Below are 15,631 nucleotides of genomic sequence, written 5' to 3' on the forward strand. Positions count from 1 at the left end.
TTCCCTTCTCTCCCCTTTCTCTCTCTCTCTCTGTCTCTCTCTCTCTCTGTCTCTCTCTCTCTCTCTCTCTCTCTCTCTCTCATGCCTTTCTTCCTCCTGTTTGTAATTAAAAACTCCATAAAAGGTTGACTGCTGACTTGAGTTTTCATTTAGGAATTACATAGCTGAATTCCTTGGCGACCTTAAATTAATATATATTAGTCTTTTTAAAGTGATTTCCATATCACACTTCTCACTGGTATATATTATTGTATTTATTGATTGCTTTCAGGTTTAATTTTTTAAAGTTAATCTGTTTTAAATTAATCAATATCTTTGTGTTATACTGAACCATTGTAAGCTACTATGTTTTGCCTATATTGATCTTTTCTTTGTGCATTTACCTTTGCCATCTCTATGGTTTTTCTTCCCCTTTTCAGTCAAAAATCTGAGTGAGGAGGACTGGCTCTTAGTGTATCTGTCTGATGGTCTGAGACTTTAGTCCCAGGCAAATTGTCCGTTCTCTGTGGCTGCCCTGTTTTCCCTGGGAAGCCCAGGGTCTGACCATCCCTGCCTGCTGGCATTTCGTGTTTTACTGCTCTCAGTTCCTTCCAGTTGCTTCTACTCTGCCTTACTTACACACTGAGTCTGGCACAGCACTGTCTGCAAGGTACCTTAGTGCCTTTGACTGCCCTGAAGTTCCTGTCCTGTCAGAATGCCTTGCACTCTAAGAGGGGGAGGGGTCCTGGCCTCCCTGAGCTCTGAGGACTCCTAATGGAATTAGGTTTAGCTGGGTTGGTCTAGATGTGCCCTGAGGCAAAAACCTCCAGTGAGATTCCAATGGAAGGACCAGCCAGGGGGCTACAAGCTCCCCCCCCCCTGTCTCTCTCAGGCTGCTTCCCTGCCATCTGTGTTGGACACCCTGAGACTGGCCCAGGTTACTTTCAAGGTGTGCCCTTCAGAACAGTTGGCCCTGAGGCCCTTTTGCCAGACCTGAGGTTCCCACTACTGCTGTAGGCTCAGCACTCTGGGTTGGGGAGGAGGGGTCCTAGGACCTTCCTTCTGCCTTCCCCTTAGACCCAAGTGATCTAGGATTTGGGCTTTTGGGGGGCGTACCTTTTGATTTGAGTCCAGAAGGAGGGTTCCCCGGCCATGTCCTGTTGTTAAGTTTTAATTTCAGTCTCCTAGGAACATTCAGTTTGTGATCGGTAAGGAAGGGTTTTCAGAGGTCTGAACTTTTGCTGCTTCTAAGCCGCTATCTTGACCAGAAGTCCGAGCCAGCTTCTTTCAAAAAAATATTTCTCTTATGTCACCGCCTAAAAATTTTCAAAAACATTTCACAGACTTTTCCCCAGGACTGTCCATTCTTAGTTCACATCTTCTTTTGTTATCACCTTCTCTGATTAGATTATATCTTCTGAGTATTTCACATCTCTTTGCTAAGCTTGCCCTTTATAAGTTGCTTGACCTTTTTAGTGATTAATTTAACCTTTGTAGCTACTTAGTACCCTTTTGTATTAGATCTAAATATAGAACTAGCATAGGGTTTTTGCTTCACTATAAGTATGAGTTGGGGATTTTCATTGTTCAGTAAAGAGTTTACAAATTTATCTTCCCCTAAAGTATGCCTAAGTATGGGTGGAGTAATGTTAAAATTCCCAATACATTCCTGATCAAGTACCTTCATTTGTTATAATAAAGGAATAGCTTAACCAAATTTTCTAAGGTAGAGTCTGAGCAGTTTTAAGATTCACACTCACCTCATAGAAAGGACCACTCTGACCATATCTTCCCTTCCGCAAGGCAACAAGTAATTTTAGATGTCTTCTCCCAGAGTCACAGATTCTTAGAGATGGAGAAAACATCAGAAATATTTCAGCCTAACCTCAATCTGAAGCATTAATTCACTTTACAATGTCCTCTGATGGACCTTGAATAGAAATAGCACTTATTGTCTACAGACATTCCATTTTGGGATGGTTCCCTTTGGGGGGAACTTCCATTTGACATGTTCCTCCATGGAAATTTTACCTGAATTCTAAACGTTAGCCATAATTCCTAGAAAGGTTGATCAATACAACAGAATAGCCATGAATCAAACAGAGGTAAAAAAGTATAACTTTGTGTTTGAAAAGTGTAAAGATCCAAGATTTGGGCATAAAAATGCATTATTTCGTAAAAATTGTTGGTAAATGTGGAAAGCAGACTGATAGAAAGTAGGTATAGATAAATATGTTTTACCTCAACCAAAATAAGTCAGAATAATTACATGACCTCTACCTAAAGGGGGATAGCATAAAAAATTTAAAACAGAGAATATATTGTCTATATTTATTGGTGTGAGAAGAATTTATGAATAAACAGAGGATAGTGAGTATTGTCAGTTTTAAAATGGGTAATTTTGTCTACATTTTTAAAAATGCTTTATACAAAAAGATGGATGTAGTCAAGATTAAAAGGAAAGTGGCAAATCTGGGGGGAAATTTTTATAGACAGTTCCTAAAATAAAGTTCTCAATCATATCCCTAATATTTAGAGAACTTTTTCAAATTTATAAGAACCCAGGGCAGAGGCAACTGGATGTTTCAATGGATTAAGCTCCAAGCCTGCAAACGGTAGGTGCAAAAAAATCTGTGTACCTAGGTTCAAACAAAGTGCTCAATGTCCACACTCATTACTTTCCTTTGGATTCAACAGACTGAGGAAAAAAGTAACATGAGTTCCCTGAAGGCACAGACTAGCAACTGCCCAAACCAATGACCCCTTCCTTAATAACTAAGGAAGCTTGAAAGTCATTCCTGAGAATTCTACTAGGTTCTTTACTCTTCTTCCATACACTTTCTTACTACCTTTACTTATCACATCTCTACTCCTTACCTTAATTTCTTGCTATACTAACTACTTTCTTGTATTTTCTTCTACTAAAGCTTGTTTCCTTGCAATGCAGTCCATCAATTCTGTTGATGAGACCCAAGACGATTTAACCCCATCATTATGATCTACCCAGTGCCCCATTTCCTAACCCTAAGTCTAATGAAACTGGATTTAGAATGAACAGTCCCCCAACCACCACTCTGCCTTTTTTTTGACACAATTGGATAAACTTCTTCAAAGCACTTTAGCAAATATATTTGCATTTCCAATGATTTGGGACAATCCTGAAAGATTTATGAAGGGGAATGCTATCCACCTCCAGAAAAAGAACTATTGGAGTCATCTTTCACATCAATGTATTTATAGTTTTATTTGGGGCATTTGGTTATGTATGCCTTTGCTTTTACAACAATGGCCAATATGGAAGTGTGTTTTGCAAGACAATAAAAATGGGTCCCAACACCTTATGGCATATAAGTAAGAGAGTAGGAAGTGATTCCACAGGTATCCAATTAGGGAGACTTTCAGTTTAGCCTATTTCTATTTGGGGAATCTTTGGTTAGTGAGTCAGTCCATACAAAGGAAAAGTTTTAGGGCCTTAGACAACTGTAAAGGAATGTGACTGCTTGGTAGGGAGAAGTTTAGTCAGTTGTAATCAGAACCCGGAACTGTCATCCCTATTCAAAGTCACAACATTGTTGTCCAAATCTTCCAATATGGAGGAGCCAATTCATCTGTCTTCCTTGTCTTCCTTGGGGAGGCCAGAAAATGAAGACCAAGAGGTCTTGAGTCTACAGCCCCCCAAAGCACTTAAATATGTTTCTATACATCACTTACCCAAAGTTCAACACAACTCAGCCCATGATTTCTTGTCCTTTTAGGTTGGGACACATGGACTGACTAGTGATGAACTTCAAAATTATGCAAGGACCTGATTCTAAGGTTTGTCATGTTTCAATAAGCACCTTCTCCTGTATGTGGCCACATGAGGCCACCTTCCCCAAAACACCATAGCAAGTGTGACTGAATACCTCAGAGTTACAGATTCTCAGAGATGGGGGAAACCTCAGAGCTCTTCTAGTCAATTCCAAATACAAAGGATGAATTCCCATTACAACCTATTCTTGGGAGCCCTTTGATAGAGAGAAAGTTAACTCACTGTCACTGAGGCTGATCATTTGGTTTATAAAGAGCTCTCCTTAGTAAGAAATGCCATTTGAAATCTGTTCTCTGTTAAGATTGAGTCCTGAATTCTAGTCCCAAAGTTTGTGGTCACAGAGAACAAATCAATTCTGTTTTCTATTTTAAAATGTTTAGATCTTTAAAGAAAGTCAGTATGTGCTTCCTGTTTCTAATTTTCAGAGTAAATATCTTCCGTTCCTTCAATTGATCTTGCTTGTTTCTTATCTATTCATCAGTCTTGCTCTGCCATTCTAGAAGCATGCTAGATTGCCTGTGATCCTTATATTAAGTGTCGTTAGAACTGAACAAAATATCTCACACAAGGGGGTGAATAGAACAGAATCCAGAATAATGATCCCACCTTGAGCCGGTACATCTAGACCCCATTCATATGTTCATGCACCCCAATATTACATTAGGTTTCTATGCTTTGGTTTCTTTATTTCTATCAGATTCTTTGGCTCAACCTGAGCTTATTGCTCAATATAACCCCCAGGACTTTTTCTTATGAATCCCTTTGGCATTCATTCTGGAACACCAGGTTCTTTTAGGTTCTGTTTGTTTTTTCCCACTTTCCACAGGGTAGATTCAATCCTGAAATTCTCATTGGCCATTGGATTATCATCTCCTGAGATTCAACAGCATATTAGACAGCAGAATAGTGCTATCAAACCACCCATCATCTGTGAGGTGAATATGACCAGATTTCTATGCTGACATATATCACTAGATTTGGAATGATGAGACCCCTGTTCACTTCCATCTTCCTGTTCCTGCTTTCAGGGACTATAATGTCCCAGAGTCCAAGAACCAGTAAGTAAATCAAGTAAAAAAGATCTGTCTGGTTTCTGAATTGAGAAGTGGGGTAAAATTAGAGAGTTGGGAGGAAATGTCTAGATTTAAAGTCAGGGAATCTAGGTTCTAATTCTACTTTTGCCTTATTGCCTATGTAACCCTGGGAAAGTGATTTAATCTCTATGCATTAATTTATCTAACCTTGAAGATGAAAGAAAGGTAGAGAGATTGAACCAGATGATCCCTAAGAGACCTTCTAGCTCTAAACAGATGAAACTATAAGGAGAGGGATCTCAGAGGCAGAGTGAGTTTTTTTTTTCCTTAACCTCTGCTTTGGTTTCCAATCCATTAGCTAGTTTTGTATAGAAGTGCTCAGAGAAAAAATTTGGAAAGAAGAAAAAATGAAGGAAAATCTAGAGAGCAAGGAGAAAAGGAGTGAAAGTAGGAAGTAGGAAGAGGAAGGATTTGAAAGGAGAAAAGAAGTGGCAGATTCTTCCCAAATCCTATGCCTTTCCCAAAACACTAGATCATTGGTCAGAGTCTCTTAGGGTCAGAGGTCACTGCTTTTCTATCTCATAGCAAAGGGCAAATAGTACGCAGACATACTCAGACCGACTCACACATACATAGAATTAGTGGGATTACTTGCTTCATTATTCTTGAGGAATTGTCCTCTTATCTCTAGACTCTATCAACTTTTGAACCCTAAGGAATGAGATGGTAATGCCAAAACAGATATTAAAAAAGTATTGATTTTATTGATGAAGAGAACTTGCTACTGTTGTAGAAATAAGTGTAACATGATGAGAGCTGGCATATCATCAGGGGGTACTAAATGCCCTTCAGGGCTCTGAGAAATTCAGAGTCTGGCAGTGTTGGCTATAATTTTGAAGAGATATTATTGGGCAGGGAGTAGAGTTGGGAGAGAAAAAAGGAATGTGAACCCTAAGATATAATGCCAGGAGTCACCTAGAATTTCCAGCATTCCAGGTGCCACCTCTCAGGAACTACAGATGAAGATGAAAGAGGGAAAGAGGGGCTGAGGTCTAGGGCTCCTATTTCCATCTGTGTCAGGCACTACCTGATGCTGAAGGATATGGAAAAGCAAATAATAAAGGGAATTTGGAATCTATGAGGTAAATAATGAACCATCTGAGCTGCTAATCATGGAAGGAAGGTAAAGCCCCTGGTCCCTTTATAACCTGTCAGAGTCAGAGGATTCTTAGATCGACCCAGAAGAGTAATTCCTATGTTCTTATCTTGGTATAATAATAATATCCTATATATGTATTGCATAATTTGTTATAGTTTACCTAGTAGCTTCTTCATAAGAACCCTAATGAGGAAGTACAAATGATAGAATCTCTGTTTCACAGAGGAAGAAACTGATGTCTGGGGAGTTCAAATTATTTGTCCAGGGTTGCACAGTAATTGAGTAGCAATGCAAGGATTCAAACCTAGGTGCTCTAAACCCAGAATTTTGGGGGTCAAATTATTCAATATTCCAAACACTGGGAATTAAGCCATCTGATATTACTTCTTTTCCTATATTGGTGACAATCCCAAAAGTTTGAGAGGTTAAGTGACTCCTTCCCGACAATGGTTCCTGCTTTTTCCCTCTCCATTCTTCAAGCCTCTTTTCTTCTAGATGGAATGCAGGCTGTTCCTTCAGGAGAACTGAGACTGCTCAACTTCTCAGATCAGGAAAACATCATGGAGCTATTCTTTGGGGGAGGTAGACAGGATCCTTAGGGACAGGAGCTTAATAGAAACCCAGATTCTCCATGAGAAGAGGGAGAGACTTCATAAAACATCTAGTGCAACCTTCCAGCTAACATAGAAATACCATTCATTTGCTACATGCCATAAAATGGACAAATAATCTCTACTAAAATACTATAGGAGCCCGCAACCTCACAGGACCATCCAGTCCATTTGTAATACTAATTGAAAATTCAGATTGTTCTTTATATTGAGCTGCCTTTCTATTGCTTCAACTTACTGATCCTCCTTCAAAAAGTGAGTGCTGCCTAGTGACAGAACCTGTCTGGTCCATATTTTATCTGAAAACACTTCAAATACTTGAAGAAAACTATTATGTTCCTTTAGCCCAAAAGATATACCTGTTCCTCCCTTTCTCCAAGTTGAACATATATGATTCCTTACACTGGCTGCCTGTGACCAAAACTTCAGTCTCCATCTCATCCTCCATTGAACAGTCCTATTTAAAGTGTGTTTTCTCCACTTAGGGCGTGAGATCCTGGAGATGTGGGTCTAATTTTTTTTCTATTTCTATAACCAGAATCAAGACTAGTACTTGTTACATATTCAACATTTAATCAAAGTATTTTTTGTTCACTGCTTCATTCCTTCACTGTCACTATCTAGACTGAAATATTGGGTATATTCCAAACATGACAAGGGAATAGTACCATCATCCTGGGATCATTTTATGCCAGAGCTGCTGAGAGAGGGAAATACCAGGAAAGGGGGAAATATGGGTAACTACTGGCCTTAGTAACTAAAGCTTAGATGTCTTTACTGCATTTCTTATAAGAATGATATTATAAATTGGATCTTGTTATATTAGTTTAGAGATAAGAAGTAGAGAAGCTGGCTTGAGAAAAAATTGGAGTTTCAGAGCTGAGACAGGGTCAGTTTCAAGTCTAATGGCTTTTTGTGTTGCTGTTGGTCTCTGGTCATTGGGGGAATTGGTCTCTGGTATTTGGGGAGTTGCTCTCTGGCAGTTGGCAGAATCAGACTCTCGCTCTCCTGACTGAGATAGAAGGAAAGGAGGGAAAGATCTGAAGGAGGTTAGTATTTTCTTTTTCTAATTTGAGAAACAATAGTGATTATCTATTGCTCTTTTTATAAATTGGTTTATATCTGAGAAAACCAAAGAAAGATCTGATCTTTGGGTTGGACTCTGAGTCTGCTAAGGCTCAGACTCTTTACTTAATTCTTGTTGAGACTCAATCAGCTAGCCTTTGCTATTTTTATAACATCAAGAAAAATTTAAGAATTATAAGGATAAGTGTGGTAGTTTATTGTAGAATAAGGAAATTTGGGTTAGTCAGATTAGGAAGGATTAGTGTAGCCTGTGGACACAGGAGAAGTGGTTCCTTGCTGAACCTAGGAGATTTATTTTGGTGCAGTTAGAATCCCTTAGAGTTAGAAGTCCTGTTTATCCTTGCATTTCAATAAATATATATTTTTTAATAACCAGAGTCTCTTTAGCATCTTTGCATCTGGCCCTGAAGAGAAGTTCATTCTTGAACTTCACTTCACTGATATAAATTGAAGATACTTTGTTTGCACAGCAAGCAGAGTATCAAAATAAGTTTAAATCAATGATCAATCTATTGCCCTTATTAATTTTACACTTTGCCCTTTATTTTTATATTATCTACTTCTCTGCTGTAATTCTTAACAAATAGACTCTAAATGTTTGAGGTGCGATTTGAACTCAAATCTTTTCAACTCTAAGGCAACTCGGTGGTACAGTCTGGATTTAGAAAGACTTGACTTCTTGAGCTTAAATCTGACCTCAGACACATACTAGCTATGTGACCTTAAGCAGGTCACTTAACTCTGAATGTCTGTTTCCATAACTATAAAATGAGCTAAACAAGGAAAAGGGAATCATCTCCAGAATCTCTGTCCAGAAAAAACAAAATTGGGTCAGAAAGAGTCAGACATGATAAGAAATGACTGGACAAATTTGGGAGATTTGGATTAAAAATGTATCACTCATTTTATGTTATAGGGTGTGACGTTCTGCATTCCAAGGACTTTGGTTTTTCAAACCCCCAAAATGGGGATTATTCATTCAAAAATGAAGTCTACTTAAATGACCAAACTGTCTATATATATGACAGCAAGAGTAAGAGGGCAGTGCCCCAGCCAGGATGGCAAAATGTGGAGAATTGGAATGAGGTAAGCCAGCTTCAGAAAGAGAGAGAAGAGTTGATCATGAAGGACTTGGAAGAAATCATAAACCTTAATACAGATAATACAGGTGAGTAGACAATAGGTCAGTAACCCAGGGTTCAATGAGTTGAAAATGGTATAGTGATCCTTCAGTGATGTGCTCCTAAAAAGGGAGTTGTCCCTAACCAGGAGACAGCTAAAGGGAATTTTTAAAAAGTGAAGAGAGGGGAAGGAACAAAAGAGGAGAGAATTTTGAGCAGTGACTGGCCACAACTTCCAAAGCATGAAAAACAAATCCACAGAGCCTTCAACAAAGCACATCTCTATCCATTCCCTGTCTTCTTCCTCTTTCCCTTTTCCTGCTCTTCTACCCATAACAATGATGTCAGTGAAACAGGAAGTAAGAAGAGATTAATTCCTGCTTCTCATTCATCATCTTAGGTAAGTTCTTCTCTTTCCTTTCCTGACTGGGCAGTTGGACATCTTATACCAGCACTATCATGTTGTCTGTCATGTTCTTGCCAATTGGAATGATAAAATATAAGCAGTGAAAAGTACATTGGAGATCCAAATCTAATCCACCATTGTACAGAGGGGCAAGTGATTGAGATCTTAGAAGAGTGGAAAGAACATTGACTCAGTTACCCAGATGGTTTCTGATATTTCATCTGTCTCTAAAATTTGGAGCCTATGATCTCATACAATTTTTTTTTAAACCCTTACCTTCCATCTTGGAGTCAATACTGTGTATTGGCTCCAAGGCAGAAGAGTGGTAAGGGCTAGGCAATGAGGGTCAAGTGACTTGCCTAGGGTCACACAGCTGGGAAGTGTCTGAGGCCAGATTTGAACCTAGTACCGCCCATCTCTAGGCCTGGCTCTCAATCCCCTTAGCCACCCATCTGCCCCCTGATCTCATACAATTCTGCTAGTTGCAAATTCAGATCTAGACCTGTGATGCCCAATCCCCCATTTATTTCTCCTTTCATTCAGCCACACTCATTTTCAGTACCTGGTAACCACTGACATGACCAGGGTAGTTCTCATCCTGGTTACTCACAAGTGGTAGCAACTTGTTCTGGAAAGAACTCTGGACTTGAGTCAGAGAACCTTGGGTTGAATCTTGGCTGTTACTGTCCTAAAATGCTCCAGGAAAACCAGTGCCCTCCTGTGGTTATCAGATCCCTCATCTGTAAATGAGAGAATAAATGAGAAAGATAATAGTAAGGTCATTTCCAGGTCTGACTCCAAGAATTCTCCTGCTAAACTGCTCTTTGCTGTCTATTCTGCACCAGATACAAGGATGGAATGACATTTAGACAGTTGCAGGAAATTAACTGAAAATGAACTTCTCTCTTAATTTTAAAGTTGTTTCCTATTCCATTCATCATGCCTTATTACATAAAGGAAAATAATTGAATGTTGGTTTCAAATAGACACCCTTTGCATTTTACTGGGAAATCTGGATGCATCCAAGGACTAAGAAGAAATGAAAGTAATTGTTACTGCAAACAATATTTAAAAACATTTTATTGTATTTTATTTATTTTTTAGAAACCCTTACCTTCAATCTTAGAATCAATAGTGTGTAGTGGTAAGGGTTAGGCAAAGGGGGTCAAGTGAATTGCCCAGGGTCACATAGCTAGGAAGTGTCTGAGACCAGGTTTGTACCTAGGACCTCCCGTCTCTAGGCCTGGCTCTCAATCCAATAAGTCACCCAGGTTCCCCCTTTATTGTACTTAGAGAGATCATCATACCTGGGACCTGTGTTTTTCAGGCATCTACACTACCAGTCAAAATGTGGCTTGTCAACTTTGTTCAAACGATGCTTTCAGGATGAGTGGATATACTTTTGTTGAGGGAACGGAATTCAGTAAGAACTCCAAGAGAGTATTCACTCTGGCCACACAAGACCTTGCAGCTGAAATGATGAAACATCAGTCGAAGCAAGACCCAATGTTCCATGGATATCAGGAGAAAAAATGTATTGAAATACTCCAAAAATACCGGAATTATAGGGACGCTCATTAGGACAAGCCAGGTAATCAGTCTATATCCTAATGTTATACTCACCATATTTGGGTAAGTTAAGGGATTGAGGACATCCCTATTATACAAAGCCTGAAAATGACTCATATTTTAAAGTCTAACCTCTCCTGAATACTTCCTCCTCCTCACATTTGCAATCACCAGGGGACAGAGGGGCTTCAAAATATGAATTCAGAAACCTCTATAGCTCTCTTGGAATTAAAGTCCACATCTCCAGCCACTGAGGGCTACTGGGCATTGTGACAGATACAGAAAAACATGGGGGCTTATATGGGAAGTTTTTTTAAAAAAATGAAGCCTTCCATCGTAAGCCTCAGTCTTCCTTTTTTCTCTCCATTCATCATTTCTTAGCGTCTCCATAGGAACCCTCTGTCACATTCTGAGCACTTCCTGTCTCACTTCTGATGGGAATCCCCAGGCTACACATAGGGCCATTAAACATCTTCATTGGCCCATTCCCCAAACAAAGTCATTCCTCTCTCTGTGCTTAGAGGTAGCTAAGTTGTACCTTGATTAACGTTTTGGGCCTGGAATCAGGAAGACTTGAGACTGAATCAGGTCTCATTCACTTACAATTGGTGTGACCCTTGGGAAGCTACTGACCCTCTGTTTCCTTCATTGCAATGGGGATAATGATAGCAGCTGCCTCACTAACCTGGTGTGAAGAGCAAATCTGATAACATTCACAATTGCTGAGCTCCTAGTAGCCCTTAATAAACACTTTTTCTTTCCATTTTTGATTCCTCTTGTTTTTCTTATAGGGAATGTCTTACATTCCTTCTTCTACTTATTCAATGCATTCCTGTTTTTCATGACTTGTTTCAAATCACCCCTGAACTCTCTTCTTTCTAAAGTTATTCTCATTTTTATGATCAGGTCAACTGCATTTGGAAATACATTCTTCTGATTGTTTCTGGTGCACAAGAGCAGGAACCACATCTTCCCATTCCCTCTCTCCTTACAGAATGCAGAAGTGTTTTTGTACCAGTAGGGGTTCAATAAGTATCTGCTTATAAACTGATATATTGACATGTAAGATGGGAAGGCAAGTGACAGTACAGAGAAGAGAAATTTGGGGAGTATTATCTGTTTCAAGACTGCAACTCTAGGAAATAATCAGTTTATGAAGACACTATACAAAATCTAACATGGGATAAAACATGAAAAGAATGGAAGAATATTGGGAAAGGAGTTTAGAGGAAGTTGGTGGTAGGTGGGACATTGTAGGGTGAAGATGAGAATCTGGGACATGCTGGGAGTATTATGAGAGCTACTGTCAACTGATCAGAGCAGGAGGGGTCGGAAGAGAAGAAAAATCATAAAATAGTTCAATAAATGACTTGGGTAAATGGTATGTTTCCACAGATGGTCAGGGGTGAGGGGAACTTAGGAACAGTGTTCCCTCACCACCCAATAAGAGGAAAATGAGCAGCTGTGAAGATTTTCACCACCCTGATGACCTCCCACCACTATACTCTTAATTACCAGTTTCCAGTCATTGGATTTCCAGTCAAAAGAATTACATAGATCCTGATCCTTCCCTGGGAGAGCTTACAATATGAGAGAAATAACATTAAGATGAACAAGGAAATATCATTATAAAATGAAATAAAAGTCATATAGCATTGTATGTGTGTACAAAGATTCCTCATTCTATTTGTAGTCGCCAAAATGAAGTCTCTTGTGAAAGTACAACTGGTTTTCCATCTTTGAACATTCTAGCCATGGTACTGAGTATAAAATGACTTTCCCAGGGTCACACAATCAATAAATCCTATCTCTAGACTAACCATTTCCAGGCAACATTCCTTTCATAGGAAAGACCACAATGACATACCTTTCCTACACCTTCCTTACAGCAAGGCAATGAATATTTTTAGAAGTCTTACCCCAGAAATTCATAGATTCTCAGAGATGGAAGAAGTCTCAAAAACCTTCCATTCTAACCTCAATCTGAAGCATGGATTCTCTGCACACTGTCCTCTTGGATGGCCTTTAGTAGAAACAGAATTCATCATTTTATGCCATTACATTTCTGGATGACTTTCCTTTGCATGGGAAGGGGGTGGAATTCCTTCTGAAATCTTCCTCCTTAGAACTTTTATCTAATTCTAAACTCTAGCCATCTTTTATGGAAACAAAGGGAGGTGGAACAGAACAGCCACAGAACAAACAGTAATATAAGATTGTAGTAATCTAGAGTTTGACAAAAGTAGAGGTACATGCTTTGGGGGTAAGAATTCATTAATTGGTAAAAATTGTTGAGAAAATGAAAATAGTCTGATAGAAAGTAAGTATACACCAATATAATATCAGCAAGATGTGAAGAAAATCATTATTTGACATCCATATAAAGTAAGATATTCTAAATAAATTAGAATAGTGAATATATTTCCTAGTAAATCTATGGATATGGGAAAAATAAACCATGAATAGAGAGCATCTTGTGTTGTAAAATGGATAATTTTAATTATATTTTTTAAAGTTTTTATACAAAGAAAACTAATATAGCCAAGATTAAAAAGAAATCAGAAACTTATGGAAACATTTTCAGAGACAGTTTCTCAGTTGGATGTCGCATAGCTCAAATATATAGAAAACTTTACCCAATATGTAAAAATGAAGGATGAAGGCATCTAGAAATAGTAGGTGTGGGACAATCTGTGTGCCTGTGTGCCTCTGTGTGTGTGTGTGTGTGTATGTGTGTGTGTGTGTGTGTGCATGTGTCTGTGTATTAGTGTATGAGACTATGTGAGAATTTTGGAAGTTAAATACAGATAATTAGATAATCTGAATTGGAGCTTTATACTATAGTGACAGAAGATAAGGCCTTAAGAATTGATCTTTCCATTCATTAAATCAGTTATCACAGACTTCCTAGCTGTGTAGCCCTGGGATAATCACTCAACATCTATTTACCTGGCCCTTACCATTCTACTGCCTTGGAAGCAACACACAACACTGATTGTAAGGTGAAAAGAAAGGATTTTTTTTAAAGGAAGAAAGGAAGAAATTAATAATAATATGAGTCATTCTCCAGTTGATGAATGGTTAACAGAAAGGAACTGAGAGTTATAAAGAAAATCAAAGCAATATACAAGTATATGAAAAATGTTCTAAATCATTATTGATTAGAGAAATGTAAATCAAAACAGTTCTGAGATATCAAATCACACCTATCAGATTGGCTAATATGATAAAAGGGCAAAATGACAAACATTGAAGGGGATGTGGAAAAATGGGGACACGATCATAATTGGATATCATAATGGGATCATCTCACCCAAAAATGGTTGGGTCTCAGAAATGTTTCTAGATGGATTGATGGAAAAGATTGGAAGGAAAGAAGGCAGTTAGTATCGTGCAGAGGAAAAAAGACTTGTGTTTGTGACACTGCCCTATTCGCTGTATGGTCAATTTGGGAAAAAATCCATGTGTCAAATATCTATATTGATCTTTACTGTGTGCAGAGGGGATATTATCCCCTTCCCTTCTGGTTGCTGACCTGGTCTGTCACCATTCTTCACATGCCAGCTCAACATCAGCAAACATCAATAAAAAAAGGAGGCAGGTCTTTTCAGGGCTTTTGGGTGCAAATAATAACATTAAATTGAATAAATTCAAATAAAAAGATTATTAATAGCTAAATATGAATAATGTTGAATTGTAATTAAAGACAAATTTCTAAAAATAGGATGAAGCCAAAATTAAATCTAATTAATTACATGCAATATTAAAGAATAATTTTAGAACACAATAGTATTAATAATACTATAAATAACAATAATTATTAATTTTCCATATTGTAGTGACTATTAGTCACTAATAATTATTATTAATTGTTAATAATGATTATTGTTAATAAGGCAGTCAATATGTGTTTCCAAAGAGACTTAATATCCAATTACCTTGCCTCTAAAGTAAACTTCTAGTCCAAACTGCTTGTCCATCAAATTGGTAATAATATAATAGGAATTATTAGGTATATATCTCCTTACTACAAGACTCTGAAACACACAATACTACTTCATTACATCAAGCTTTTATCCATACATAGGTGCATGAGAACTTGTGTGCCTGTATATATATGTAAGTGTATGTATGTGTGTGTGCATGTGTGAGTTCATGAGACTGTCTATGTGAGAATATTTGAAGTTAATTACAAATAATTAGATAATCTGAATTGGAGCATTATGCTATAGTGATATATAGGAAGCCAAGAATTGATTCCCCTATCCTCCATGGAGGGATCGATATTGGTTTCACCTTTCTCCAAATGAATATACTTTGCTCAGCCAATCAATTCATCAATAAGAAGACTTTTTGAGGACTTTGGACTTGTATGAATGTTTGAATTCTCATGGGGTAAGAACTCCAGAGTCAATTATAATAAGAACACTGGGATTCTAATTTGAGTTTCCAAGCATCCAAACACACAGGTCACAAAAAAGTGATTTCCAAGTAGGGAAGAGGCAATGAGTGTTTTCCCCTTGGGAATATTTTAGCAATTGTTACCAAAATAAGATTTCAGGAGTTTTGTTTGGCCTCATGTTGTATATTTTATCCACTTTTCCTAACATTACTAAGACCACTTGAATTTCAGTCTCCCCATGAACCCCTTCAGCCTATTCACTTAAAAACATACTTTTTTATTGGTGTGGACTGAAATTTCCCAAATATCCTGTCAAGTGGCTCTTCACAATCAAAAGAACATAGAAACAACAATTAGAATTGGGTTACATTTCATTTAAGACATATGAGATTCTTAGAGTCACAATTTTGAGAAAACTCCTCACATGACTCTTTAGACACAACCCTTGATTGT

At 38.1% G+C, this 15,631-nt stretch overlaps 1 protein-coding gene across 1 annotated transcript; it reads left to right on the top strand.

Moving 5' to 3' along the window:
* The first annotated feature begins 4,610 nt into the window (after positions 1-4,610).
* LOC103099611 (zinc-alpha-2-glycoprotein-like) lies at positions 4,611-12,434 on the top strand. Its single transcript, XM_056826157.1, has 4 exons — positions 4,611-4,848; positions 8,597-8,848; positions 10,535-10,798; positions 12,172-12,434. The coding sequence occupies exons 1-3, from the start codon at positions 4,746-4,748 to the stop codon at positions 10,786-10,788; spliced, it is 609 nt and encodes a 202-aa protein (XP_056682135.1). The 5' UTR covers positions 4,611-4,745; the 3' UTR covers positions 10,789-10,798; positions 12,172-12,434.
* Positions 12,435-15,631: the final 3,197 nt, after the last annotated feature.

The sequence above is a fragment of the Monodelphis domestica genome, chromosome 1, assembly GCF_027887165.1.
Source record: "Monodelphis domestica isolate mMonDom1 chromosome 1, mMonDom1.pri, whole genome shotgun sequence".
In the NCBI taxonomy this organism is placed as follows: domain Eukaryota; kingdom Metazoa; phylum Chordata; class Mammalia; order Didelphimorphia; family Didelphidae; genus Monodelphis; species Monodelphis domestica.

What these genes read in the sequence shown, in the direction of transcription:
- LOC103099611 (XM_056826157.1), top strand. Translation starts at nt 4,746, where the DNA reads ATGCTGACATATATCACTAGATTTGGAATGATGAGACCCCTGTTCACT. An exon ending in GTCCCAGAGTCCAAGAACCA is followed by an intron (nt 4,849 to 8,596) that starts GTAAGTAAATCA and finishes TTTATGTTATAG; the next exon opens with GGTGTGACGTTCTGCATTCC. An exon ending in CCTTAATACAGATAATACAG is followed by an intron (nt 8,849 to 10,534) that starts GTGAGTAGACAA and finishes TGTGTTTTTCAG; the next exon opens with GCATCTACACTACCAGTCAA.